Below are 27,548 nucleotides of genomic sequence, written 5' to 3'. Positions count from 1 at the left end.
TATCATGATAAATACAGACAGATACAATGTAAATACAGCATACATGGATGCAGCACCATATACAAAATATTTATGTATCACCTTGATATACAAGCATCATTGACATAAAACAAGGCTGAAAGTGGTACCCAGCAGTAACATACTTAGGTAGGTAATTGGTTGTAGCTGGTGCTCTCAGTCACAAACATTAAGAACAATGATATTATAAACCTGCTACTCCATGGTATGCCCTATGTGATACAAGGTAAACAACTCAGTAAATTAAAATGTAATGAAAGCTGAAGCTTTATGTTAAATCAAGGCTGGAACCAAGATTTTATACTATTTGCAAGCAGTCAATTAACCATGAGGCTATTGAGAACACCAGCCTGGTTCAAACTTTCATTGTCACTGATGTTTTCAACTATAATTTTTGAAACAAAGAAGGTGTTGAATGAGGCATGAAAGCTTATTACAGACCACAAAGAGAAATGGTCTACATGATGTGTCCTCAGTCATCTACACTGAGGGGTCCGGAGTTACAGATGTAATCACAAAAATGACAATTTCCAATTATCACTACTAATTGCATTTGCAGAGAAATGCAAACCAAGATTCATTTGCTCTGCTGCTGGGCTGTATCTCACATTCTGCATAAAGGAAGATTTACTTCATGTGTTGCTGAAATGCTCTTTAGATTGCTTGTTTTTGGTGATTCATGGTGTAATCTGCTCTTATATCTGGAGATGTTCACCATTATTTATATGATATATTCATTACTTTTTCCTTTGCATTTTGAATTAAAAAGTCTAGAACTAACTTCCAAAGTTATAAATGCTGGCAGACTAACAATGGTCATAAACAGCTGTTAGTACACTTTATGGAAGTAGTCTGCAGTGGTTGCTTTTGTTTGTTAATGTATAACTTCATTCACTGCATGTCCCTTTCCACAACCTGTTTCCTCCACTTTTATCTGTTTCTCCTAAAAATGAGCTACCAGCTGAGGCAGCCTTGAATTTGATACTTCTTTTAGCTTTGCTTCAATTTCTCCAATTCTGTAATTTAGTAAGATGTGGTCCTCCTTCCTGTTATGTAATTTCAATAAGGTAAGAGAACTTTATGATAACATATGAAATCAAGATAATGAAATGTAAATAAATTCTTAACGGATTTATGGTGACAACATTACACTTACCCTGATTGTTCATGCTCATCAGAAATGTAAAACAGATGTGCTGCACCAGGTGTCATAGACTGACCTCCCAAAATGAAATTGGCCTCAAACCCATCTGCAAGTGTATGTCTTTCAAATGTTCCTGTTCTAAAAAAAAAAAAAAAAAAATATTAAAACATTATACACAGACGGAGTACCGCAGTAACTGGCCAGTGTACCGAAAATTTAAGAGAGTTTATCAGCAATATGAAAAATAATTTTTTGGATCATCACTGTTGTAATATGATGAATCTTTTCTCAACAGCATATTTATTATTTATTTTATGCATTATCTAATATACAGTATTAACACAGAATTCTCAGTTAAGCTTCTCAGTTATCCTTATATTTGCCCATTACTTTTAACTAACTTCTTGAGCAGGTAAGCAAGTACAGTGATGTTATCCACCACAGAGCTTAGTCAGGGAAACAGTGCAAAAATTGAAAAATAACAAGTCAGCAGACATAGATCAAGTGTCAGACCATATACTGACAGTGTGTACAGACAGCATGCAAGCTCTCTTAACTAACATAATAAACGACTCCAACTTTGGTAACTTCCCATCCAAAGGTCATAACTCTCCTAAAGAAAGGTAAAGCAGTAGACATGGAAAATTACAGGCCTATCTCTTTCATCATTCTAAACAAAAATAAAGAACAATTCTAAAAGATAGACTAATGAATTACCTGAACAAATATAACCTCCTCCATAAGGCCCAGTTTCATTGTTACAGTAGCAGAAGTACTGAATCAATTGTAGTGAAGTTTGCTAAAGTACTAATTATGGTGATGGATGGTAATGGTGGAGCTTATAAAGTAAGAAGTAAAGATAACAACAAACATTACTGTCAAAACACTCAATGGTCAACAGGAACATAAAAAAAGACTGAAAATGTTTCTAAGCTTTTGTGTGGCATCTTTCTTCAGAGCTAATTAGAGTACTGCATGTACGCGTGCACGTGCACTCGCATACATGCACGTGAATGCACCCACCCACCCACCCACCCACACAAACACACACACACACACACACACACACACACACACACACACACACACACACACACACACACACCTACACTGCTCTATTGTCCTAGCAAGTAATAACACTGCAGCTCAACTGGAATGAGGGGTTTTATCAAGTGGATTGGCTGAGGAGATAAAGGAAGTGGAGAGGGGAAGGCAAAGTTGGAGAAGAAGGTGGGATGGACAGACAGTAAGTACATGGAATAGGAAAGTGGTGGAGTAACATTCCTGACTCTGTAAATGATGATCGCTGCCCTGCAAGGCAGTGAGAGTTAGTATGCTCTGTACACTCAAAACCCTTACATCTGTTATGTACAAGTGCTTGCTAATAAACAGTGTGGAAATCATATACATATGCTGTGTCACTATTCTGCTATCGCACTGCTGGTACATTTCCCCCACTGGTGACCCTGAATTTCCACATCGCGCTGGGATTTTGATATTAAGTTGAAAATCTGCCGTGCTGGCTACATCGTCAAGAATGCTGCCATTACATATAGTACAAACTCACCACAGTGAACTGTGTCATGATGTGTGCCAAATTTACTGAGTTACTTCACAATCAACATTACAGATTTGACACCAAGTGAATCTATTCCTGGTATTTCAGACAGAAGTGTGGCGGAGAGACAATAAACAATGGCCGGCCACATCCATAACAAACATTAATCTCAGTACCTTCAACTTTTGCACAGGACAAAACATTGCATATTCCAGTGCTAGTTATTTTGTGCATTATGTCACTTACATTAACGATCTGAACCATACGGACGATTCCCACAGTGCTGTTACAGTTGAATGACAATGGCCCACGCCATACCACTCCATTGTTCCGTTTAGTCATCATTCTGCCAATGGGCCACGGGATCAAGTTTTACACCACCTTTCAGTACCTGTGCTTTCCGATTTTCCAAATCCTGTTTCAACCATAGCGACTAAATATGAGTTTCGTGAGACAGAACATGATGCACTCATATCCCCATCACGCAAGCTGCGCTGGGCTTCAAAACAAACCTGCTTCCAGTGCAGCACTGCGCTTCATATTTGCATCACCCACACCCAACACCAAAACCAACTATGGCCTCTGACTCTGAGAATGCATTTTCCATGATCTTGTCTCAGCAAGGTCAGATAATTCTCCCTCCTGGGTCGCCCGACATCACACCTGCGTTTGCCGCGTCACAAATGACTGCACATTTGCACGACCTCTGTGAGACACAGAGAGTGTTGCTGGATAATAAATGGACTATTGCCTCCCTTCTTTATGGAGCCAGGACCTCATGCAGACTTTCTCAGTCATTTGAAATTCAGAAAGTCATACCTACCGCATCGGTCCCGGAAATTCACTCACACTTGTGGCCATTCCTTGAACAACCAGCCAAGTTCTACATACATTGCTGCATGACACTGATGCCAACCATGCCATGACATGGCCCACCTGATCACAGATCACCCTAGTCAAGCTGCATTTCCTGCCCATCTTGCGCACCGATACTCCTGGGTCTCCTGCACCGTGCCATTCCCACCTCATTATGGTGTCTTACAATCATTTGATTGAAAGGCTCCATCATGAGATGGGGGTGGAGCCACTGGCTGACTTCAAACATTCACTAAGGGAAAACCACATTGCAGAAGAAACCTCAAGGAACAACTGTAGTTTTGGATGTTGTGGGTGGTATAATGGCCATCATTGGGAACAACGAGAAGTTCACCTCTTCTTAGCCACGTTGGAGACAATGCAGATCTTGTGAGTGGCTTGCTTTTGGATGTTCTAGCTTCTTAGAAATACGAAACTGCCAAGACGCTACTGCTACAATGACAGATATGCACGCCTGAGTAGCATCTACATCTCATCATCAATGAGACTAATTTGGGCAGCAGCACACCGTCTTCACTCTGACGTCACCTGCAAGTTCTATTTGCCTGATTCCTGCCTGGTCACGCATTGTGGACACTCTGGCTCCTAAAACTGCAAGAGAACATCAAAACAGTGATGCTAGTGCATGAGGAGACACCACTGGAGTTTAAACTTTGACTCGCTGACAGAACGCAGGCACTATCACAACACTGCATTCTAATTAGCAATCAACATCACTATGCCATAGTTCACACCCAATACACCTGCACCAAAACTGATTTTGCATGATGCCAGTTGAGCGGCCAACCATTCTGCATAGACGCTGACCACCCAACAGCAGCCAGACCATCCCGGAAAAGGGCTGTGCCCACTGTCCTGCAACTGCTATTTACAGGACCATAACAAGGGTTGAAACACGATACAAACACTTTTGACATCGTAATTGCTGGAAAATAAACAACAGTCTTGGTGATCTGGCTTACACCAGCATGGATGTTAGTGAATCTGTCATAACAGATATTCCCTACCTAACCACCTCTTATGTACCTGTTAGTCGATTTCCAAGGGCATAGGATTCTCCACAATTTTCTGCCTGACGACATATCCATCACATTATGTGATAATGACCTCATGTTTACTGCTACCTACATGGACAGGTGGTTGGATGCAAGCTTTGTCACACACAGTTTCATACACACCAACCCTGTTTCGCCAGAAGTTGTACGGAAGATCTAACCTCCCATTTTTCATCAGATGGTACACTCACCATCACCATTTTGGCTTATGCCACCACTGGCTTTGCAATGCCTCCTATGGCTGCAACAATTCAAGGCAATGCTGCCAACATGCCTCCCTCTTCAAATACTGCCACCGAGCCAGCAACAATTAAAAATGCTGCCAAGAATACTTCCTTATTTGCTAATGCTACCAGTGGCAACCTGTTAGTCACACTGCCGATGTCGTGCTTTGAGCATTCCCTGCACCCCTTTGGCGCACCTTGCTGACTACAACATGTCTTCCATCATATCCATCGTCACACTCCTGCCTACATCACTTCAGACACACAACACCCAGGCACAGCTTCTCCTCACATGCTCCGCACTACTGGATGGGGTGGGGGACATAGTGGTGGCATAACATCTCTGTCTCTGTAAATGTGGGTTGCTGTCCCCCGAAGATAGTGACAGTTAGTATGCTCTGTATGCTCATCACGCTTATATGTGTTATGTATCTGTACTTACTAGTAAACAGTGTGGAAATTGTATCTCTATGCTGTGTCACTATTTTGTTATCACACTGATAGTAACCTATTTCCCACATGAATGTGGCAAAGTGGCATCAATGAGCTCACTGTGTCATAGGCTGTGAAGCTGCTCGTGGTGCACAATGACACGGAGATGAGGACTGGAAGGGAGAGACAGAACAGAGGAAGAGGGTGCCTGGAAAGAGTAGGATGTGAGTGTAGAAAGACTGAAATGGAGGGCATGAGGACAAGGGAGGAGATGGGTTTCGGACAGGTGATAGCAGAGACTGAGACCAGGAAGATTTTGGGTTGAAGGATGAATAGACGTGTTGCAAGAACAACTCCCATCTACAGTAGTCAGAGAAGCTGGAGTTGGTAGGTAGGATCCAAATGGCTAGAGCTGTAAATCAGCCTTCAAAATGCAGCATGTTGTGCTCAGCAGTGTGCCTACAATTGGGTGCTGTAAGACACCAGAAAATAGACCACATCCACATTCTGAAAAAGACTGGGACCATCTTTGTTTCACTATTTGATACAATTTCAGACTTATACAGTGTTATTATTTCTACAATCTGTCAATAATTACCTTACACAGTCACAAGTTCACACAATATGTAAACATAATATTTCATAACCAAAATTTGTTATCCCATCATTTCTTTTGGAACAGTACAGAACAATAAAAGGTAATAATAGGTGATATTGATGTAATTAATACTTCCCTTTTATACACTTAATGAGAAGTACACAGATTTTGTAACTTTAAAAACTTTGTTTAGGAGATTATGATCAAAATGTTATTATTCATTACCTAATTATATTCCTCATAAATTTAATCATTAAATTAGTTTTGTCAGAAACAGAGGGTTCCAAGAAAAATACTTGAAAATAAGAATGTAATCCACAAGCCTTACCATTCTAAAAAGTTCAAATGTAAAACTAAAACTAAATTTAATTGACACCACTATTTTGTAACATTTAAACTGAAACTTCAGTTTAACTAATTCCTATTTTGAAATTTGTAAAACATTCCAGAAGCTTTGCTACATGTAACATGCAATTAATTGTTATCTGAAACAGTTCTTCTGTTAACTTCTTTGTAGGCAGTTCTTTAGCAATTCAAGTACTTTTGTCAAGATGTTTTGAGATTAAATAATGGAATAAACTGTACGACGAATTACCAAAGAGTGTTTCAGTCTACTAAGAATCAACCAAGACATTTATAATGATTACTCCTAAAATATAACATATCTCCTATGCAACTGATGCCACTGAAAGATAAGTAAGTTTGTAAATGACATATAATACATTTATTTGTGAACTTTATTTACAATATGCAATATTAATAACAATTAGTATGAGAGCATGGAAAAATCTGTTTTACTGACTGAAATCACATATATGATTTTTAGACAACTATTTAATGATGAACATTCATTTCAGACTGACAGCCAGTTGGCAGTCATATCCACATAACAGGCTGTGCGAAAGCATGTCTGATTTTATAGGCAGCCCTGTCTGTAACTGCATGGGACATGTCTGTGACATGATTGGAATACAAAATGCCAGATGGGTTCATAGGACAGGTCTTGCATCTAAATCTTCCAGAGGGGTATGATCCCTTTGTGAAGAGGCTGGGAATAGATACAGCATAAAGAAGGAGTAGATGAAGCATAAAGATGTATCAGGATGTTTCATAGACTAAAATGGGCAGCAGGATATCACTTTGAGAGGCATGGGAAGGATTGTGGATAGGATGTTCCTCATTCCCATTCCTCATACATAAGTAGCTGAAGCTCTGGAGACAGATGTGTTTGTTGGTGGTAAGTAATTGCTGGAAGGTGACCAGGGGGTGGATAGGTGAGAGTGTGATAAGAGTCACAGTTTGTTGGAGGTGTTAACTGGGAGAGATAAGGTTCAATACTGACTACTGGTCAGTTCTGGTCATAGGGGTTGACAATAAAAAAACGTTTTCCTGCTGCAACGATCAGGGAAGGAGAGAATGTCTTTGACAAATACAGCATGACTGAATCTGGGTGTGGGGCTAAAGGTGAGGCCTTTGGCTAGGACTGAAGGATTTTGGTAGCTAGATGAAGAGCAGTATTTGATTTTGGTTTGGGTTCTGGATTTTGTAGGATGTTGGGAGGGAGTTTTGGGGATGTAGCAGGTGGAAAATTTTAGCAAGGCAATGTCTAGGTGCTATGAGAAGTTGACATGCAAATATAGAAAGGGGTGAGGATATTTTATGGTTGGGGGTAAGACAGATATTGTTGGGCACTGACATTCCAAGATGGGAGTAGGGTTTCAGTAAATTGGAAAACTTTTGGATGTGGTATCTGAAGTGTTCTTCTAGTTGTTGGAGGACAAGGGTTTCTGTGGGGGTGTAGGTAATGTGGTACTTCATGCACTAGATAATAATTATGATGTGACAGGCATATTTTAAATCTACCCAAGTCTTTGAAGAATCTAGAATCATTAAGAATAATAAGAGTAGCAAATGAATGGTTCCAAACATATCTTGACAGGAAGTGACAGAGGGTAGAGATGTATTCTCGTAAAACAATTTACCATATCCAAAATACAAATTCATTAGTATAGGAGATTCTATTTATTTATTTCATGTTCCATAGATCTCGTATTGTGAGCACGTCACATGAGATGTGGAACGAGTCAAACATACAAAACAACAAACATACAAAAAGATACAAAACGGTCTTCATTAAATATATAAAAAATTTCTACATAACTGCATATAGTTAATACAAAGTTTAGAGGAAAAACAGATATTGTACATATAACAGCAGATTTCTTTGAGTGTTAATACAAAATTTCATACTTTAATTTGGAGAAAAATTGCAAGCACATTTCTTTGTTAACAAGATGGATAATTCTATCTAAATGCTATTTCCCTTTTTGGATCATAAAACTCTTATAATGTATAAACAGACATATTTAACAAATATTCCTTTAGTTTTGCTTTAAAAAGAGATTCATTTTCTCTTAAACATTTTATCTGGTCAGGGAGATGGTTAAAAATTTTTGTTCTGACCATTTGACACCTCTCTGAACAACTGTCAGGTTCTTAAGTTCACAATGAGGATTTTCTTTCCCTCTTGTATTATATTTGTGATAGTTCTTATTTTATGGAAATTGTGCAGGGTTCTTAATTACAAAACACATCAGCGAATATATGTACTGCGATACAGTGGTCATTATTTGCAGCTTTTTGAAAAGGTTACGGCATGATGTCCTAGGGGGTACTCTGCACATAATTCTAATAGCCCTTTTCTGGGCCACAAAAATTTTCTTTGCCAAAGCTAAATTTCCCCAGAAGATAATTCCGTAACACATAACAGAGTGAAAATACCCATAGTATGCGGACTTCATAGTGGTTAAATCTCCAATGGAAGACATCATTGTGATAGCATACATAGCCGAGCTCAATTTTTTTAGGGTCTGTTGTATATGGAAGGACCAGTTCATTTTGCTATCAGTATGTACTCCAAGAAATTTAGACACATCCATTCTTTCTATTGGTTGATTTCCACATGTTACATTTATTTCTCTCACTTTTTTTTGTTTTGTATGGAACTGGATAAAATTTGTCTTACTTGAGTTTAGAGAGAGACCATTAACACTGAACCAGTTAATCACTTCAGAGAGTATGTTGTTAACTGACTCCTCGAAATTAACATCTGATTTTCCACTCATGAAGATGGTGGTATCGTCAGCAAAAAGAGTAAATTTGCAAGGCAGGCTTGCACACAATGGTAAGTCATTTATAAACATCAAAAACAACAGTGGCCCCAGAACTGAGCCTTGAGGCACACCACAACTAATAGAAGTCCATTCAGACTGAGTGGAGATATCCCTTGACTCATCTGAGCTGTTTAAAATTACTTTCCGTTTTCTTTCCTGAAGATAAGATTGTAGCCAGTTACCTGCAACACCCCTTATTCCAAGTAGTTTGGCTTTATGTATGAGAATGTGGTGATCTACACAATCAAATGCCTTTGATAAGTCGCAGAAAACACCAATTCCTATCATTTTTTTATTTAGACATTCAAGTACTTCATTTGTAAGAGTATACACTGCATCCTCAGTTGAACAGCCCCTTTGAAAGCCCAACTGGCTCTTGTTGATAAGTCTGTTCATTATGAGGTGTTCAGTAATTTTATTGTGCATTAATTTTTCTAGAATTTTAGAGAAGGCTGTTAACAGTGAAATAGGGCGGTAGTTAGTGAGCTCAGCTCTATCACCCTTCTTGTGTAGGGGCTTCACAATGGCATACTTCAGTCTTTCAGGAAAAATGCCTTGTTGAAATGAAGCATCAACAATATGGCACAGAATATCACTAATCCATTTACATGAAAATTTCAATAAATTATTGGATACATTATCTGCTCCTGCAGAGTTCTTACACTTTAAAGACCAGATGACTGTTTGAATTTCCTCTACAGTGATAGGATTAATGCACATTTCTTGTATTATGTTGGAGTATGCATCTTGACATAAAGTCATAGCTTCCTCAACAGATGGCCTACAGCCAATTTGTTGGGTTACTGACAGGAAATGCTTGTTAAAAATTTCAGCCACACTTTTTTGATTTTCTATTAAGTTACTCCCATGCCTGATTTTTAGGTCATCTGTGTCGCTTGTTTTTGTCTTTGTCTCACTTTTTATAACTTCTCAAGATAGTTTCTTACAACTATTGTTGATCTAGAGATAAATCAGTACCTTTTTAGACAATGTTACATAAGGAAAAAAATCTTTTGTGTATGAAAGTAACTGTAATCACAGATAAAACACAAGAAATCCTTATAGAGAAAGCAAAAAAAATGAAATCCTCACCAACGTCTGCAGTTAGTCAATAAGCAAACAAATAATGTTGAACAAGAAGGAAACACACAGCATAAATTTCAAATTGAAGAATGAAAACAACACTCACATTAATTGAAGATCAGAAATGTAGATGTACTAATCATTCTCAGGCGATGAAGTGACTTCAGTTGGCTGAATGCTGGCTTTTACTGAAAGTGAAGTAACTGTTTCTATAAGAAGCTGGATAAGCTTTATGATAGGAATGAGTGTCTCCTTAGCTCTCTCACCTTCTTGACGAAGTGCTGAGACTATGGCATAATACCAATATTCACAAGGATCACCCATCATACAAATACCATGGCTGCCCACTGGATCACGCGAAAAGCAAGTCTGGCAAGTGTATGAGAAAGGATCTGGTATATTCGTCAGAGACTGGACACAACATCTAAAGAATTGCTCATACTCCATTTAGAGATGGCTTGTTTACTCTTTCCTTATTCTTGGGAACTGGATGACACTGTCTTTTGAGTTCAGGCAGACTGATCTCAACACAATGATACAACCAAATGAGTCTCCAAGTTCACACACCTGGCAGCAAGAGAACAGCAGCCACAAAAACAGCAATAATGAACAAGAACAAGTCTCATGGTGAAAGAGATTGATGAGATGGCAAAACCATTTTTGAAAAAGGGGCTTAATTTTGCACCAACACCAACAGCTGATGCAGATTTCATCACTGGCATAGAACAAGTAATTTCTACCCTCCTGAGAAATGATGTAGAATAGATACCTTGGGAAACATGCTTGTTTAGTCACTAGAGCCATTCCACTGAAGACAAACATCCCAAAGTGGAAACATCTCCCATTTGAGAACTATGGAATGATCCTGAAATATTCATTTTGACATGCAGACAAAGAAAATGTCGGTCGACTACTTCTGCTGTCAGTATAGAATCACAAATAGCAGAACTTATTTGAGGATCCAATTTACAGGAAATTAAAAGGAGACCTGACCAAGTAGAGTAAATAGTAACATCATCAAGATCCTACGCCAGTCTCTGGCAAAGAAAACCATCAAGAAGCTTTGACCACAGACAGCTGCACCACTGAGCCCCTACAGCTTATCAAAAATTCACAAATAACACTCCTCCATGTCCTATTTTAAGCAACATAGGTGTAGCTCCATACCAAATGACCAATCATCTAAATGCAGTACAAAGCCCATACGTCAATAAATGTCAGCACTACATCAGGAACCCTGTACACATCATTCAAAGGCTACAAGAATTACGCCATTGTAACAAGAACCTTATGGTTAGCTTTGATGTTGTCTCCCTCTTCACCAGTGTTGCTTGCTGATTCCCTTGAGCTGTTCGTAGAGAACTTCAACCCCACAATAACTAACCTCTTCAAATTTGCCCTCACATTTACATTATTTCTCTTCAATGGTGATTATTACAAACAAACAGATGGCATAAACATAGCGAGCCCTCTGTCACCACTCATGAAGGATTTAGAAGAGAAACATCTGAAAAGAATTGCACTGAAGCCCAAACTTCTTTCCAGATATGCCAATGATATATTTGCTGTGTGGCCACACAGGACTGCAAAGATTTATGGCTTTCTCCAAAATCTGATCTCTCTGCACCCCAGTATCAAATTCACTGAGGAGACAGAAGCAAATAGTGGACTCCCATTTCTGAGTATCCTAGTCAAGCATAGTTGTGACACAGTGTGTAGAGGAAAGCCACCTATACTGATTTGTATCTCCACAACTCCAGCTGCCGTCACAGTGTGAGGGTGTGGTACATATATTGGTACACAGGGCCTATGAATTATAAAGAAAGCCTGCCACTGGGGCTCAACCACCTTAATGACCTATTCAGGAAGAACAAAGGCAGTGGGAGATAATGGTGATGTGCTTTCAGGTAGGAGGTACAGAAGCAGCAAATAGAACGAGATGAGGATAAGACAATGTTGTAACTGACATACACTGGCAAAGCATTGAATGAAATCAGCAGAGTCTCAGCTCAACAAAACATTAAATGAGTTTTCTGTCCACATCAGAAAACATGTGTGCAATTAGATATGGCAAGAGATGACTTAGGAGCTCTTAAATTAGGTGTCTACTGTATTCCATGCAGATGCGGTACAGCACACATCAGGGAGACTGTGCAGACAATTGAAGAAGGGCACCGGTAACACAGGAGACACTCAAGAAAGTAACAAAATCTGCGTAAGACTGCATAGTATAGAATTTTAGACCATATATTGGGTATTTCAATAATGGGTTTGGTCATGTGTTTACCAGCAAAACACATGTTGCTTTGGAACAGATTCTGTCCTAAAACTTTGCACACTCTTAAATTAAATATTAAAAATTGCAACACCATCTTTAGATATCTATACTTGTACAATGTTGCAATAGTCAACTTATGTTCTTATGAACAGCAAAGAAAAGATGATTTTAAAGAACCAAAATTACGACTACATTTTCAACACACAAACACTCAAAACTAACAGACTCAAACTATTTAAGCATGAACATCAGTCAGTCCATTTTGATAAAGACCATGACTTTTGTAAGAGACTGTAGAAATACTTTTTTTTAATCTTGTGAGAATTTGTTGCTCATCAGAATGCTTAAAAGACAGTGTATAATAAATCTTGTCAAACTTGTTGTACTGGGCCATTATCAAAACATGAAATATTTAAATTGTACAGTAAATCAAAATTCCATACCACACTCAATTTACAAACTTGTTGACACAAGAATTCTATCTACATGGTTACATTATTAAAGTAATACACAAACTTAGAAAGTCACTATCAAAGAAAAATAAACTTTAAAATCAAAATTTTCTTAACCACTATTGGGTTCACATTCATTGTACCATTATTACTTTGGAGAGCAGCCACTTAGAAGAATACTGGGCCTAGGAAACCAGCCATTTATGCCATTATTTAACGCATTAATAGCACATATGTAATTGATGTATCTTCAAGAGTAACACATACTAAAAAGGAGCAAGCTCCAAGACTTATTTTTCTTATTTACTTTAGTTCTTTGATGGACTGCAAATTTTAAAATAATGATGACAGAAAGTGCAACTATCCTCCCAAGAAAATACTATGAGGTGAGTTATTGAGCAATTTCTTCCTCTTGAGCTTCCAAAACTACTTGCTCACTCAACTGACATATTTGTAGCAAAATTACAGAAAACTGCAAAACCTAATGAGTACATGCATGAAATTGCCTCAATGCAATCATAGTAACTCAGGCATTTGTAACAGCAGCTGCTAAGTTCACTATGTTTCTTGTGAAATAATTCTAGAAATTGACAACAGAAGACCACATTAGTCAAGGGACACGTGGTGAGACATCCGCACATTGTTCTCATAAGAAATGAGTCCAGTTAGGGAGCAATACATGGCTCGTGCATCAAAAAAATTGCAGCCCAACCTATACTCGCATACAAAAAGTTGTCGCCAGAGCTACGCTTGGGCTTGGTCTCCAAAGTGTGAAACACAGAAACTGTAAATTATATTTCTGTAGTTAATGATCACTACATGGAAGCAGAATTAGTATATGAAAATAATCAACATCTGTTTTGTTTGTATCACAAATACTGTCTTCCATTTGTCACCAACCCAAGACATTAGAATATATTAAGACTAAATCCACCTTGTTTGTTAGTGAGATTCCAGAAGTCGAGATGGTGTTTTGAATTCTGAGAGACAGCTGTGATTTATGGTCATGTGTATTTTACGTTATTGTATTGTCCAATAGTGGCAAGTCCAGGACTGTGGCTACTGTACAATAGTGTGACATGGTAAAATGGTGCATGACTATGAGTTCATGTGAACCTGCTGAGTAATATATCATAGATTTTAACTAAATTTGTGACTAACATTTTTATTTATGAAAACACATAAGCACTATCACGAAAGTTTACAGTGCAGAATATGAACTTGGAAAACCAACTACATACTTTTAACACCAACATCAACATCAAGAATTAAGTTAATTATTATAAACCAGAAAGAACTAAAGGCTCAAATGGATGCCAATATATTGGGCAAAAGTAGCTACATTTTAGCAACAAAAAGTGAAATAGTTGGTGGACAGAGCACTCAGATTTCTGAGGTCAGAAGTGAGCTAGGTGGACGAGTAACAGCTATAAGTGAAAAAGTAGACAAGTTGAGTGAGAAAAGAATAAGACGGATGACTGGTTAACTAACACAGAATCCAGATCGCAAACAGTAAAACTGGAAGTGATTGAAATAAAGCCAGGACTCAGAGATGAAATTTCTGCTGTACATTAAAAGATCAAATTAAAACTGTCAACAGTCAAAATACTGTTCATGTTAGTACTTTAAATAAAACAACTGGAAAGGCAAAAAGTTTGTTTCAGGCTGCATATAACAACTGGTCTAATGTTCCTGTGAAAAGTTTCCCTGGAGATGGATTTCACAGAACACTGCAAAGATAATCTACTTTCTGAAATGAGAAATGAAATAATAATTAAGTTTGTAAAGAGATTTCTTGAGGTGGAAGCAATGTGGTTTTGTATACGTAACTGATGAAGAAATACTGTTAGGAAAAGAAGAGACTGAAGTCTCAGATATAGTGAAGTTGTTAGATGCTAAAGGGGGGTAAGAAGAAGAAGTCAGTTATCTAAAGTCTGTTGTGTTGGAAATGCCAAAGTCTGCTCACGAATCAGATATTGGGGAAAGGGGGAGGGAGGGCGGTTGAAAGTCATGTAAACACCAAACAAAACTTAGAATGTGTAAAACCCAATTTTGGTGACTTCAGGAAAAATGTCTCATAACAATCCCTTTCGAGAAAAGCTGGCAGTAATAAGTAAATGACTGTATCCACAATGGTGGAAAGAGTATCAGAGATGGATTCATAAATGACTCAAGGGAAGATTGAGTAATCTACACAAAAATTCACTATATGAAGAAAAACTGTCTGAAAATGGTAGTGAAAATGTGATGGATCACAATCATTAACTGAATGTTAAAGTAATGGAAAAGTAACTGATGTTAATAACAGTAAAGGTATTGAATCTGATGGCACATTGTGATATGTTGGAAGCGTATGTTGATGATATACAGGTGAAAGTGGGAAACCATATATACAGAAGGCTTAAACATATATACTGGTACTTAATGACTACTGACTGGAAAAGAAAAACTTTTCACCAACATATGACATTAAGGGAACAGTCATTCTTAGAATTTCCTGTGCCTGGCAAACAGAAAGTCTCTAGCTGTGCAGTGTTATTCTCCCAGTGTTAATTATTAGCATTGCACTATTTTTTGTGTTCTGATTTTATCCATTCTGGATTTTCCATTGTTTAATTTTATTTATTGTGTTAATGTATATGTTATAAATGTCTTGCAATTATGTTATAAAATGAAAATTCAAGTAAACTTTACTTATACTCTGATAAACATTGCTTCTGATGATAACATTTCATCTAACTAACATGATGTTTTCTCTTTATGTACTGACTGGTTTTATGCAAACTTTATTTCATAAAATTCCTTGTGTTTAGTAGGATACATTGACGTTATTCTACACTTTCCTGTGTGTCTAGTCAATGTAGCATTTATTTAGGGCTAAGTTTTCAACAAACACACACACTTTAGTGGTCAGGCAGAAAAAATTAGCTATTCATGTTGTTAAGAGTTGCTTATTCACACACGACATGGAGGCTTGATAACTGTTTCAATGCCAAAATCAAATCTTCTTTAATTTTTTAAACCAAAAGTATACCAGTATATTGGAGAAACCAAAGTGAAATACAATGATAATATCTTAGTATAATCTCCACTACTATAAAAAATTTAACACAAGTATCTGACATACAAATATTAGACCTACTTGCAGAGAAACAAGAACTGTTTGTTTCCAGCTGAATTTTCACTCGGCAGCAAAGTGTGCACTGTTATGAAATTTCCTGGCAGATTAAAACTGTATGCCGGACTGAGACTCAAACTCAGGACCTTTGCCATTCACAGGAAAGTGCTTTACCATCTGAGTTACCCAAACATGACTCATGACCCATTCTCACCAGTTTATTTCTGCCAGTAGCTCATCTCCTACCTTCCAAACTGCTACTCAGAACAACTTGCTGCCATGTTTTATTGCATACCTGCTGTTTGTCTGTCACTGGTCGCTTACATTACTTTGATTAAAATGTTATTTTTCAAAGAGAATATTTTTTTACATCTATAAATTATTCATAGTAATTCAGGGTGTATACATGGACAAGGAAACAAAATTCACAGATTTTTCCCGGATTTCCCAGTTGAAAATACACTTTCTCCCAGGTGAAAATACATTTTTTCCATGTTAAGTGACAGTATACTTTTCCTTGGCACTGTAAAACTTATCAATCCTTTGAATTTTTATTGTTTTATACACCGATGCAGAATTTCCCGGCACTTACAAAACGAAACTCAGAGGGAAAAAAACACATTTTGGAAAGATCTTTGATGTGCAGCAACATGTATGCTGCACATTTTTGTGTTACGAAGGTATAAATTTGAATTTCACCAAACACCGCATAATACTTTCTGAAGCATTTAAATAGAGATTGCAACATGCTTTTGTAAGCCAGTCGTAGCTCATGTCACATGATCTCACCAGCTGATGACAGCGTAGGACACGTGATGTAATCAGCCAATAGCAAGATCACTCTTAAGTAGTGTGAACACTCAAATAAGGAAAGTTAATGGTTTAAGTTAATATACATAGTGTTGCAACAAGAAAAACAAAGTTTTTACATATAATAGTGATCTCAAAGATTAATAAGCTGCAAGAGAAGCTAAGCTTCCACATATAATGTTAATCTTTTCTTGCGCATGTTACATGTTAAGATACATCACAGAAATGTGCCAGTAAAATTTTTAATAACGATGTAAATGTCTGATCTTCTGGGCTCAAAATTGTTCTAGATGGTCGCCCTCAAAGAGTTGATTTTTAAATGAGAGTCAAACGCTCTGTGATTTAAGAAATTCATCATACATTCTCGCACATGGCTCATCTTGTGTAAAAGGAAATTTACACTGAAAGTAACGCTTTTCAAATCACCATTCACAATATTTTCCTGTGACCTGTTAAAAATTGGTTCATTTCAGCAGTTGCCAGAGAGCAGCAGATAACAGGTGTCACTGCGCTTGTGCAGCTACGATGACGCAAGAAGCCTGCATGTTCGTACGTGTAAAACATTAAAAGATCTTGCATTATGTCATAAAAGGAAAGTCATCATAGGATACTTCAAGAGCATTGGAATTTTGTGAACCATACTAAAATGCATAATTTGGCTTAAAGTGCTCATTCGTATGTCCAGATTCAGATGTAAATTTTCTTCATACCAGTACTGCATTATCTCTTGTTTGGTTCTTTATTATGGCATAATACCATACAAGCTAGAAAATGGAAAACGTGCACTTGAAATGCAGCGAACAGTTGAAACTAGCCAACAGTGTGAAATTAAACACTTCGTTTCAAATAAATTAACTGCCTCACTGCAAAAGATTAATAAAAGCCAAATCTCTTTCGCAAACTGACAAAAATAACTTCATTACTCTGCAAGGCGATTAATGCTTGACTGTCAGAAAGGTGGAAATAAAACCTGAAACTAATAACATATTTTAGCTTTCCGTAATTATGCGAACGTATTTTAATTCATTTAATAGCTCCCAGCCATGGAAATCTGTTTTGCTTTCATTTCATGTGAGAGCAATAAATGAAGAGGAAACAGCAAAATCACTAAACGTAAACACAGGTCACGTGGAGACTGCCCACCTCCCCTTTTTTTTTTTTTTTAACATGTTATGTTGCTGCAGTAAAGCGGGATACAGTAATATCCTTTGTTAGAGTATTGGTTCTTACCAGTGAAAATCATAAAAATTTAACTGAAAATGTAAACAATGAAAAATTCCCTGTTTTCTCCCAGATGAAAAAATTCCTAGGTTTTTCCCAGATCTCCCAGTTGTTCCGGGTCGTATACACCCTGATATTATTACTTGTCATACAGCTTTATAATAAACACCGCCTCTCAAATGATGAGACCTATAGATAATTATAAATTACTTTATGGAAAAGATAGATTTTAATACTTTACTATGATCTGATAGCTGCATACTATATTTTTATAATCAGTAAATCATAAGAAAATTCTTTATAACAGAATTAAATGTTTTAAATTCTTGCTTAGTAAGATATAAAACAAATTTGTCTTTGTTATGTTCCTGCTCTTCTTAATATTTATTTGAACTGTGATTATGTGATTACTTCAGTATCTTATGAATATAAATGAACTGTCTTCCCAATTTTCTCAGCCAGATATTTCATTAACCACAAACAAAACTGTTTCACTGTTGTTCAAAACAATTTTTAATCCCAATCCCATCAAAACCCATAGTTTATGACATTAAAAGCATTCATTGACCACTGTGTGTGACGTTTTCTACTGCTGTGTCAGATAAATATGTTTCATCCTTGATGGCCTACATTCCCTAAATAATTTTAAATCTTTTCACATTACATTATCTCAAAACTTCAGCTCTAAAAAGATAATTAGCAAACTTGCTTCACAAAGAAATGTAAAGTATAATACACGGCCAAAGGTATGTTGTCAATTTTTATAATTATGTCTTGCAGAGAATCAGAGTAGCACATATAACACTCAGAATAGTAACTCACCTGAAGTCTTCTGGTACAGTGTAAGCATACACATTTCCATAGCTGCCATTATAGGCTGTCACAACTATTTCTTTCACACCATCAAGATTAATATCCCAGTAATACACATCAAAAGGTTGACCAATTGTATCATCAACAACAACTTCCTGCAGCTGTAAAAAAAATATAACAGTATTACAAATCTGGAGTCTCATAATCAGACTTATATTCGAATAAGTGCTGAGGTAAATTTTATTATAAGAGTAAATAGATTATTAAATTTATTTGACAAATCTATGGGTCAGTATAAAAAAGAATATAAGCCAAAAAGCACAAGCAGAAATAAGACAATTTTAAAGCAGTAAAATTTCCTAGGCTTTCTTGCCTCATCAGTTTGCAGTGTGTCCATGATGCTTTACAAGACATGTTATTTCCTTACAAAATGTCACAGAACACTATGGTTTGATTCTGCAAGAAACCCAAGAAGATAATCGCAGTTACAACAAATGAGAATATTCATTTGTATATTGCAGTTTAATCCAAAAGATCAGATTTAGGAGTACTGAGTAAATTATTGACTTGCATCCGCTTTATCTCTGTCTCCAGACAACAAAGTTGATAGCACAAGATCATCACTGCAGTACACTTTGTCGAGTGCCATGAGACATAATAAGAAGGCTATTACATGGCTAGAGCCTCTGACTTTATACAACTAATATAACTCATTATGTAGCTGAGAACAATCACTCTGAAATGTGCTGCATTCTTGTTTACGTTTCTTACTGATTCTGTGCTCCATTCTGCCTAGTTTTGAGTTATCACTATTTTGTGTTTACTTATTCAAACTGTTATACTTGGCAGTTGATTCTATTTGGACATGACTATGGACTTTCTTGATGGATTGCAATCTATCGTGGTTATGACATCGAGGTATGGACTCGGTTTGCATGCTATTAGCTTATTCTGAGTTGTGTAAAAGATAATGAAATAAATCTCTTTTGCTAAGCCATCACAAGCAGTTGCATGACAGTGAGGACTCCAATGAAGTGTACGTGATAGGCTGACAGACCAATTTTACAGTTAAAAAGGATCTTATATTGATGAAACTGTGGCAGCAACAATTGCAACTTCACATACCCAACAACAGGTATATCAATTGCAACAACTGGAACAGCAGAAGAGGAGCAGCTTGCTCGTGTAACAAAAAGCTAAGAAGGCTGCACAACAGCATCACATACTACAGCTGCTTAACATGTCAGTGCAACAACCATTTCATCCAGAAAATGGAGACCTGAACTTGTACTACAGATGTCTGTTGTTTCACTGCCAGACTAGTAGTACCAGTGACATAGCTATGCAGTGCACTTTCATTAGCTAATAACCAACAGTTAATGTGTCTTCTACAGAAATTGTAACCTCTTACTAAGGTCGAATGCATAGAATTATTGGAAAACTCATGTTGTAGCAAACACACTCACATTTTTTCATTGTCATAAGAAATCAGATTAACCACACACTGCGTGGGAAGCTGACGTTGAGGCCCAACATAGTAGTATCAACTCAAATGTCAAAATGAAATTTATAAATAGTGTATAATAATAATAATAATTAGGTATGCACCTAACAAGGAAGTTTCTGCACTGGCAGTTAATCTAGCAAACTGCAAAAAATTAGAAACAGCAAAATAATTTGTAATGTCAGCTGCAGTAAAGGAAGATTTTGATGAACTTAATATGATTTCTCTGCAAGAAAGACCAGAACACATGCAGTATGTCATTATCAAATTTGGGAGCAAAGCCTGATATGTAGATAATAAAAGCTCCAGAGGATCCACACAGCAGCTGCACATATTTCAGACTTCACAGGAACCCTAATCAGCCCAAGGCTCTGTACTGAAATTGCCTAAACTGTTTTTCAAATCATTCTCACACTCAGTGCCCATACAAGGAAATGATCTGTGTGCAGTACTAATACACAGGGACAGTTTGCCAAAGTCATATTGAGTCAAACTTGGCAACTAAGTCCTGACAACAGTACAGCATAAATGTACTTCAACCACAGCTGAATTCTTTCACACCATGATTACAAAAGTTTTCTCTTCCATTAATGATTAACAAGCAGTCAATAGATTTTCTTGTTGATGTTGGTGTACCAGACCCCATCATAAATGAGAAGAAGCAAGTCTATATCTAGATTGGTTCACAGCCACCCCAACCTACATAATGATGACTAAGATACTATAGCAAACAACACATCATATTGTGCAAAGTTCAGTAAAATTACAGTAACAGTGTTGTACGAGAAAGTCAAGTGATCACTTATATTTTTAGTTGTTCCCTCACCAAGGACAAAAAACATATTGGCAACCAACATTTACAAAACTTCTGATTTCAAATGATAGGCTGTATTAATTTTTCATCTACAAAGGTACCATTCAGTGATTTCAAATTTCTGATCTCTTTCCTACAGGTTTAAGATGTGTCAGCAGTTATGTAGTTCATATTCAGTTCAATTCTTTTCCAAGACCTCTTTACTTAGAAACCAGACCAGTCCCAGCAGCATTATGAGAAGACCTCAAAAGTGAGTTAACCTCTTAGTGAAATATGATATCCTCACTTCTATTCCATCTAGTCAATGAGAATCCTGTTGGTACTTTTATGCAAACCAAATGTTTGTGGTGATTTCAAAACAACTGTAAACCCACAATTGGTCACTGACATGCATCTCGTTCTATGAATAGAAGAACTAATGTTAAAACTACCTGGTGGCCAGTACTTCTCCAACATAGACATGGTTTAAACATATGCTGCCTGACAAAAAAGTAAAGCACCCAGGAGAGATGGTCAGACATCAATGTGTAACTTCATACATGTATATGTCTCTGTGACATGTGGCATTAGTTGCTTTTTTTTCATTTTTAGTGTTGTTACCAGACATGATAAAGTACATAAGGGGTGTGAGCAACATCAGATGTCAAAGACAAGGAGATGCTGCATATTCATGTAAGACAGTGTTATCAGTACCAGACAAATTTTTGAAGAGTGTTAAACCATTCTGTTTGGCCAGTCAAACTGGGCAGTATCCAGATTTATGTGACACTTATATGTGATGGTAGCACAATGTTAAACTGCATGTGAACATGAAGGCAGATATACCGATCATCAAGGTTCCTGTTGATGACACCCAACCACCACAAGGGAGTGTGCCATAATTTGGCACACCTTTGCTTGTGGCAGGGGACTGGTACATTTTCACAGTGTGCGGGCTAGCCCACCATGAGTGCCGTTGGGAGGCAGTGGCAGGAGGAGAGGATGGGCACAGGTCAGTTGGAGCAAACAATCAGACACACATGTACAACCAGCAATAGCAACTGGTACAACATGATGTGGGACTGTTAAAAGGGTACCTTAAGGAGTTGATTGATGGATTGTATGTCATGTGCATTGGAAGCATGTTATATAGCTGAAATCCAGTGAATAGTTTGACCAATGGATATGCTGATGCTACAATATTGCACAGCTGAAGTGTGTAGCTGGGCATGCAGTGGAAAAGGAACATGATATTTTTGGTGAGCCTTATTGCTGTTTATCGTACTTTCCATGGACTTGTTAGATGATCTGTGTATTCTAATCTTTGTGGAACCACCAAACGTAATTTGTGTTGAGTGCCAGGTTCTCATTAATGAAGTGGACCAGTGTTTGTTGTAAATGCCTTCAGACTGCAGGCTTGATTTCTGTACACGCTTGTTTTATGCTAATTTGTTGAGGCTAGCTTATAACACTGTGATGGTGCTTGGAAAAACAATGTCTGTCAGTTATGTGTGTGCACCCAAGCACTTGGGTGTAGTTAAACTCACACCGAGCCTACATCATTATTTGTAGTAAAGCTGAGTGAGTTCCCACGATCTTTTATTGGTTCTTAGAGTCAAATGTTTGTTGTCGTGTTACAGGTGGCTATTAGCTGAAATGTAGTGCACCCACTTCTCCTTAAGACTGCATTACTTGATGAATGTTGTCATTTTTAGTATATCTCAGGATTTAGATTATTGGTTAATAATTGGTATCTTGCTTGTGGCTGGAATTCTTCTTTACACTGTTATACAACTGGGCACTCTTTACTGTCACGGTTTTAAGGTATGGCTGTCAAAGGGAAAAGTGCAGGCACTACGAACAAAGGGAGTTGTTACTGAATGTTTCTGTGGTCAGATTCTAATATAATTTTCCTTTCAGATGGGTCTATTGTGATATCATTTGTATTATTTGTGTCGGCATGATTCTGTGGACTATTCCACTGCATACAACTAAGGTGTCCACTTGTACTGACTGTATTGTGATGGTGGACCAGCTGACTTGAGAAGATGATAAGATTAATTCAAGTTATGTATTGTGTACATATGTACTAACTGTGGTGGTAAAAATTTGAAAGATGGTTCAAAGGAATGCTTAAATTTTACTGTGTTTTAAGTTTTTATTTAATTGATTGCATAATAGATGAATGCTTTGAAAGGGCATTCTGCACTTATTGGACCTAGTTCCCACTCTACTCCTGTATATGTAACAGGACAATCATCATACAGTGCACCAAGCTCATTGTAACCCCTTCACATCAGTGCCTGCCATCCAAGAACAAGTAATGAACTCCTTGCAACAATCTGTGTCATCCTGCACATTACTCAGAGACTTGCAGCATAGGACTAGGGAATTATCATTCCATGTTTAGGCTGCTGTTATAACACCACAACACAAAAGACTGCATTTGGAGTGGCGTCGTTGACTGGGAAGAGTGGACTGCTGATGAATGGTGTTCATCATTGTCTTCAGCAATGAGTCACTGCTCTGCACTCTCTTAGATGACGATCACCAGTGAGTATGGTGGCAACGTGGAGAAGTGTCTTATTCTTCCAATGTTTTGGAGAGGCACAATGCTGTTACACCTGGTGTCAGTGCGAGGGCAGACATCAAGTATTGCTTCAGGTCACAACCAGTAGTTATTGAGGGAGTAGACGGCACAATGGTATGTCTCAGACATCCAGTGCCCTCATGTGTTACCTATCATGTGACAGTATCGTGGAGCCGTTTTTCAACCGGACAATGTTCATCCATATATGGCACATGTCTCTAAGAATTGTCTGCATGATGCTGACATATTCACATGGCCAACAAGAACCCCAAATCCATTCCTGATAGAGCACATGAGGGACCATCTTATATATCAACACTGTGCCAATATCAGTATCAAGAATATCAAGGATCAGTTACAACAGTTATGGGCCGCCTTGCCTCAGGAGAGGCCACTCCCAACTAAATCAGTGCATTCAGGCTACAGGGGACTCAAAATCATACTGATAATTGGACTCTTACTGACAAGTTCTTTGTTAATTTGACTTGATTTTGATGAAGATCTCACCCAAGAGGATAGCATGATCGAAGGACAAAATCCATCTACGCAGTTCAAGGAGATTGTGTCAGAGAGGTTGGTTGAGGAAGAAGAATCAAGATCACATGGTAAGTTGAGGATGTTCTGATGACAGACATTTACTGCCATTGAGTGGTCACATTGCACTTGGCATAATGCGTATCACTTCCAGCCGGGTGGTTACCTCCATAGTCTCGGATGTTATTGAATTTAGCACATGTTAAAATTCTGGCGTAAGTAAGAAACACTTATTTTTTTTGTTTTCTCCAAAAAAATTCATACCCCGCAGTACAGGCCTCCAAATACGACACTGAAAACACCATTTTGAAGATGTGAAATTCGGAAAAAAAATTTAAATGCTGTATCTTTGTAACAGTTCTAGATGTTTTGTTAAGAGTTTTCTTTATTTGAAAGATAATTGCTTTATAATTACAATGATATCCTCCATTTGGACATATCTGTCAAATATTAAAGTTTTCTGGGTGTGGTACCACAGCATAATGTATAAAACTACTGCTGCTGGTGAAAAACCAATGTTTCGGCCACGGTTGCAGTGGCCTTCTGCTTCTACTGTCTACTGTCAGTAGACCCAGAAGAAGGTCGCTGCAACCGTGGCTCAAATGTTGGTTTTCCTCCAGCAGCAGTAGTTTTGGCCACAGTTGCAGCTGCCTTCTTCTGGGTCTATGGTCTACTGCTACTATAGTTCCTGGGAACTATAAGTAGAAAGCTGCGACCGAGACCTATGGGAACAGGACCGAGGCTGGAACGAGACTGGCCAATGTGCCGTTGTGGGAACGAGACCGATCGTTTCCATTCCCGGGAACTATAAGTAGAAAGCCGTGACTGAAGTGAACTATGAAAGACCGTTGCTTAGAATTCATTCATCACTTGCTCCTTTCATCTTGATGAACCGTTCCTTTGGACCCGTTAGTTCATGAACCACACATTTCTAGTATACACAGTGTCATCCCTGGAGGGCTGTATCTCGGAGCAGAAATTCTTTTGGAGAAAACAAAAAAATACATGCTCCTTACTTAGTCCTTCATTTTAACATACGCTAAATTCAATGACATCCGAGACTATGAAGGTAAGATTTTTTTCTAGCCTGCCTGAATTGATATGGACTACGCCACTTGATCATAGCCAAACCAGTCAAAATCCTCTCCACTACTTCGTTCTGTGCCACCTGGAATTTCCCCTGCCTGTGTCAGGGCAGGCTCTCCAAGCCACATTATTGCTCCATTCCCTGGGTGACTTTCACTCCCCAACTGTTACCGTCCCTTCCCTTTACCTTTCCCCTCACCCACTTCCAGCTGGCACGTCTCCTCTCCCCAGTCTGGCTGCAGCAACAAGACAATGTAGCTGCACAATTGAGTGTTTGTGAGTGTGTGTGTGTGTGTGTGTGTGTGTGTGTGTGAGAGAGAGAGAGAGAGAGAGAGATCAACTTGTGACCTTTCTGTTTCTCCCAACATAATTCACTGAGTCAATTATGATCACAATGAGGTTCTGGCACAGGTATCAAACTACTGGGGCTGTGTCATTAAACAACCATTGAGATCTCAGAAAAGTGTCTGTTGATACACTGAGACTGTGCCTACAAATGTAGTAAAGCATGAGAACCAACACTTTGTTAGATTAAGGAGAGGTGGGAGACACACTGCACCCACAACTGACATCAGGGAAAAGTGGAGCACCAGCATATATACCCAGGCATGGACCAAGCATAAAGCAGTGAGATGTAGAAAAGGAAAAGATATATACCTGAGATGGTCAGGTCTTCAGTGTACTTGAGCTCAATGAAGTTATTTTGCCTGTTCACAAAAGAGGACTGTACAGGAAATGCTGGGGAAATATAATCTGCCTGTAAACTGAAAAGTCAGCTATGATCATGGTGGAGGCAGTTCCTTTCCCAGAAAAATGCTACAGCTGCCATACAGGATGACTAAGAATCAGTTCCCCTCTAGAGTGTAGAACTGTATGCACAGATTTACATAGATTACATCCATATGTATTTCTTGTGTTAGTATTATTAGTAACTCCTATCTATATTCCATGCAGTGTGAATGCACTTTGTAGACAGCAAACGACACCCGGACATGTCTGCACACTATGTCGCCAGTGATTCATAAGGTGCGCTGCAGAACGTCTCTATAACTTCATGAAAAAGCCAGAGTTGCTTCTTGTGACATAGTGGGGAGGCATCTGCTCATTCTTCAGCTTGCAGATTTATAAAGAGAAAAGAACTACATGACTACAATCCAATGACATAACATTCCTTGGCACTTCTGCCCCCCCCCCCCCCCCCCTTGCCCTTTCACCCTGTCGCACACTCAGAACACAATTTGGGCATTAACATGTTTCTACTGCACTAAAAAATTGGACACACATCAAATGCCTGTAAATATTTGTTCTTAACTCACTTTATTTCACAATAAATGTTAATTTTATACCATTAAAACACTATATTTAATAATCTATGAGTTTCCATCAGCTGCAGCCTGGAAACTTATTAGTCCCAGAGAAACAACAAACAGGGCCTTTTTGTGGAAAATTTAATGTAGTTTAATTTTGTACTGGGAAACATTTTTGCTAGCAGCTGCTGTTTTTGAGTTACTCATGAGAAACATAGAAAAGTGACTTTTAAACACACACCCTCCACACCCATGCTTACGTGCCAATGGTGGGGATTTAGAGTATGCGGCTCATGATACTCCCTCCTACAGTTGTACTAAAATTTGTGATTACACAATTTTTTCCCAGTGTTCCTTCACTGATGGACTATATGTAATTGGAAAGAGGATGCCTGTCACTTTTTGAACCTCCCTCAACTCCCACCCAATCTCTCTCTCTCTCTCTCTCTCTCTCTCTCTCTCTCTCTCCCCCTCCCTCCCTCCCTTCTTCCCTCTCTCCCTTTTTAGGCACTTTTATAAATTATTTGTCTAACATTTACAGTAATTTTTAGCCTTCATTTGTGGCTTTCACATAAACTACAAAAAATTCTTAGTCATTTATCTCATGATCTAGGTGATATCCTTGTATATAAAAATGTGATGGTACTTACCTCAGATGGGTCTTCCCAGAAGTTTGCATTGTTATTTCCATAATATATTGTGAGTTTTTCATTCCAGAACTCTCCATTGATCTGGACATCATAAGTTGTTCCACCTGCTGTCAGTTGCTCTACTTGGAAATGTATATCAGCTCCATCCTCTTTTACCATATGCTGAGTCCATCCCTCTAACTGAGAACTACCGGGATTCTCAAGCCACAACGACTGTTTTGTTACACTACC

General features: G+C 38.0%; 2 protein-coding genes across 2 annotated transcripts in view; both read right to left on the bottom strand.

The window, feature by feature from the left end:
* The window catches only part of LOC124774876, a 76,738-nt gene that overhangs the window by 10,811 nt on the left and 38,379 nt on the right, over positions 1–27,548 (bottom strand). Inside the window, exons 5-7 of the mRNA XM_047249524.1 lie at positions 27,318–27,547; positions 18,863–19,014; positions 1,175–1,300 (exon numbers count right to left, since the gene is read on the bottom strand). Of these exons, the coding sequence (XP_047105480.1) occupies positions 1,175–1,300; positions 18,863–19,014; positions 27,318–27,547 (508 nt within the window). The remainder of the gene's footprint in view (positions 1–1,174; positions 1,301–18,862; positions 19,015–27,317; position 27,548) is intronic.
* LOC124774877 lies at positions 2,022–4,345 on the bottom strand. Its single transcript, XM_047249526.1, has 2 exons — positions 2,831–4,345; positions 2,022–2,712 (listed from the first exon to the last, which is right to left on the bottom strand). Exons 1-2 carry the CDS (start codon positions 3,063–3,065, stop codon positions 2,309–2,311), a joined length of 639 nt encoding a protein of 212 aa, XP_047105482.1. The 5' UTR covers positions 3,066–4,345; the 3' UTR covers positions 2,022–2,308.

Source organism: Schistocerca piceifrons, chromosome 2 (genome assembly GCF_021461385.2).
Source record: "Schistocerca piceifrons isolate TAMUIC-IGC-003096 chromosome 2, iqSchPice1.1, whole genome shotgun sequence".
NCBI classification, from domain to species: domain Eukaryota; kingdom Metazoa; phylum Arthropoda; class Insecta; order Orthoptera; family Acrididae; genus Schistocerca; species Schistocerca piceifrons.
This window is presented reverse-complemented; position numbering and strand designations above follow the sequence as displayed.

Bases quoted from the DNA above. Each gene is read 5' to 3' on its own strand.
- LOC124774877 (XM_047249526.1), bottom strand. From the start codon at position 3,065: ATGATGACTAAACGGAACAATGGAGTGGTATGGCGTGGGCCATTGTCA. The intron at 2,713-2,830 runs GTCTGAAATACC...TTTGTACTATAT, and splicing joins TGTCTCTCCGCCACACTTCT to GTAATGGCAGCATTCTTGAC.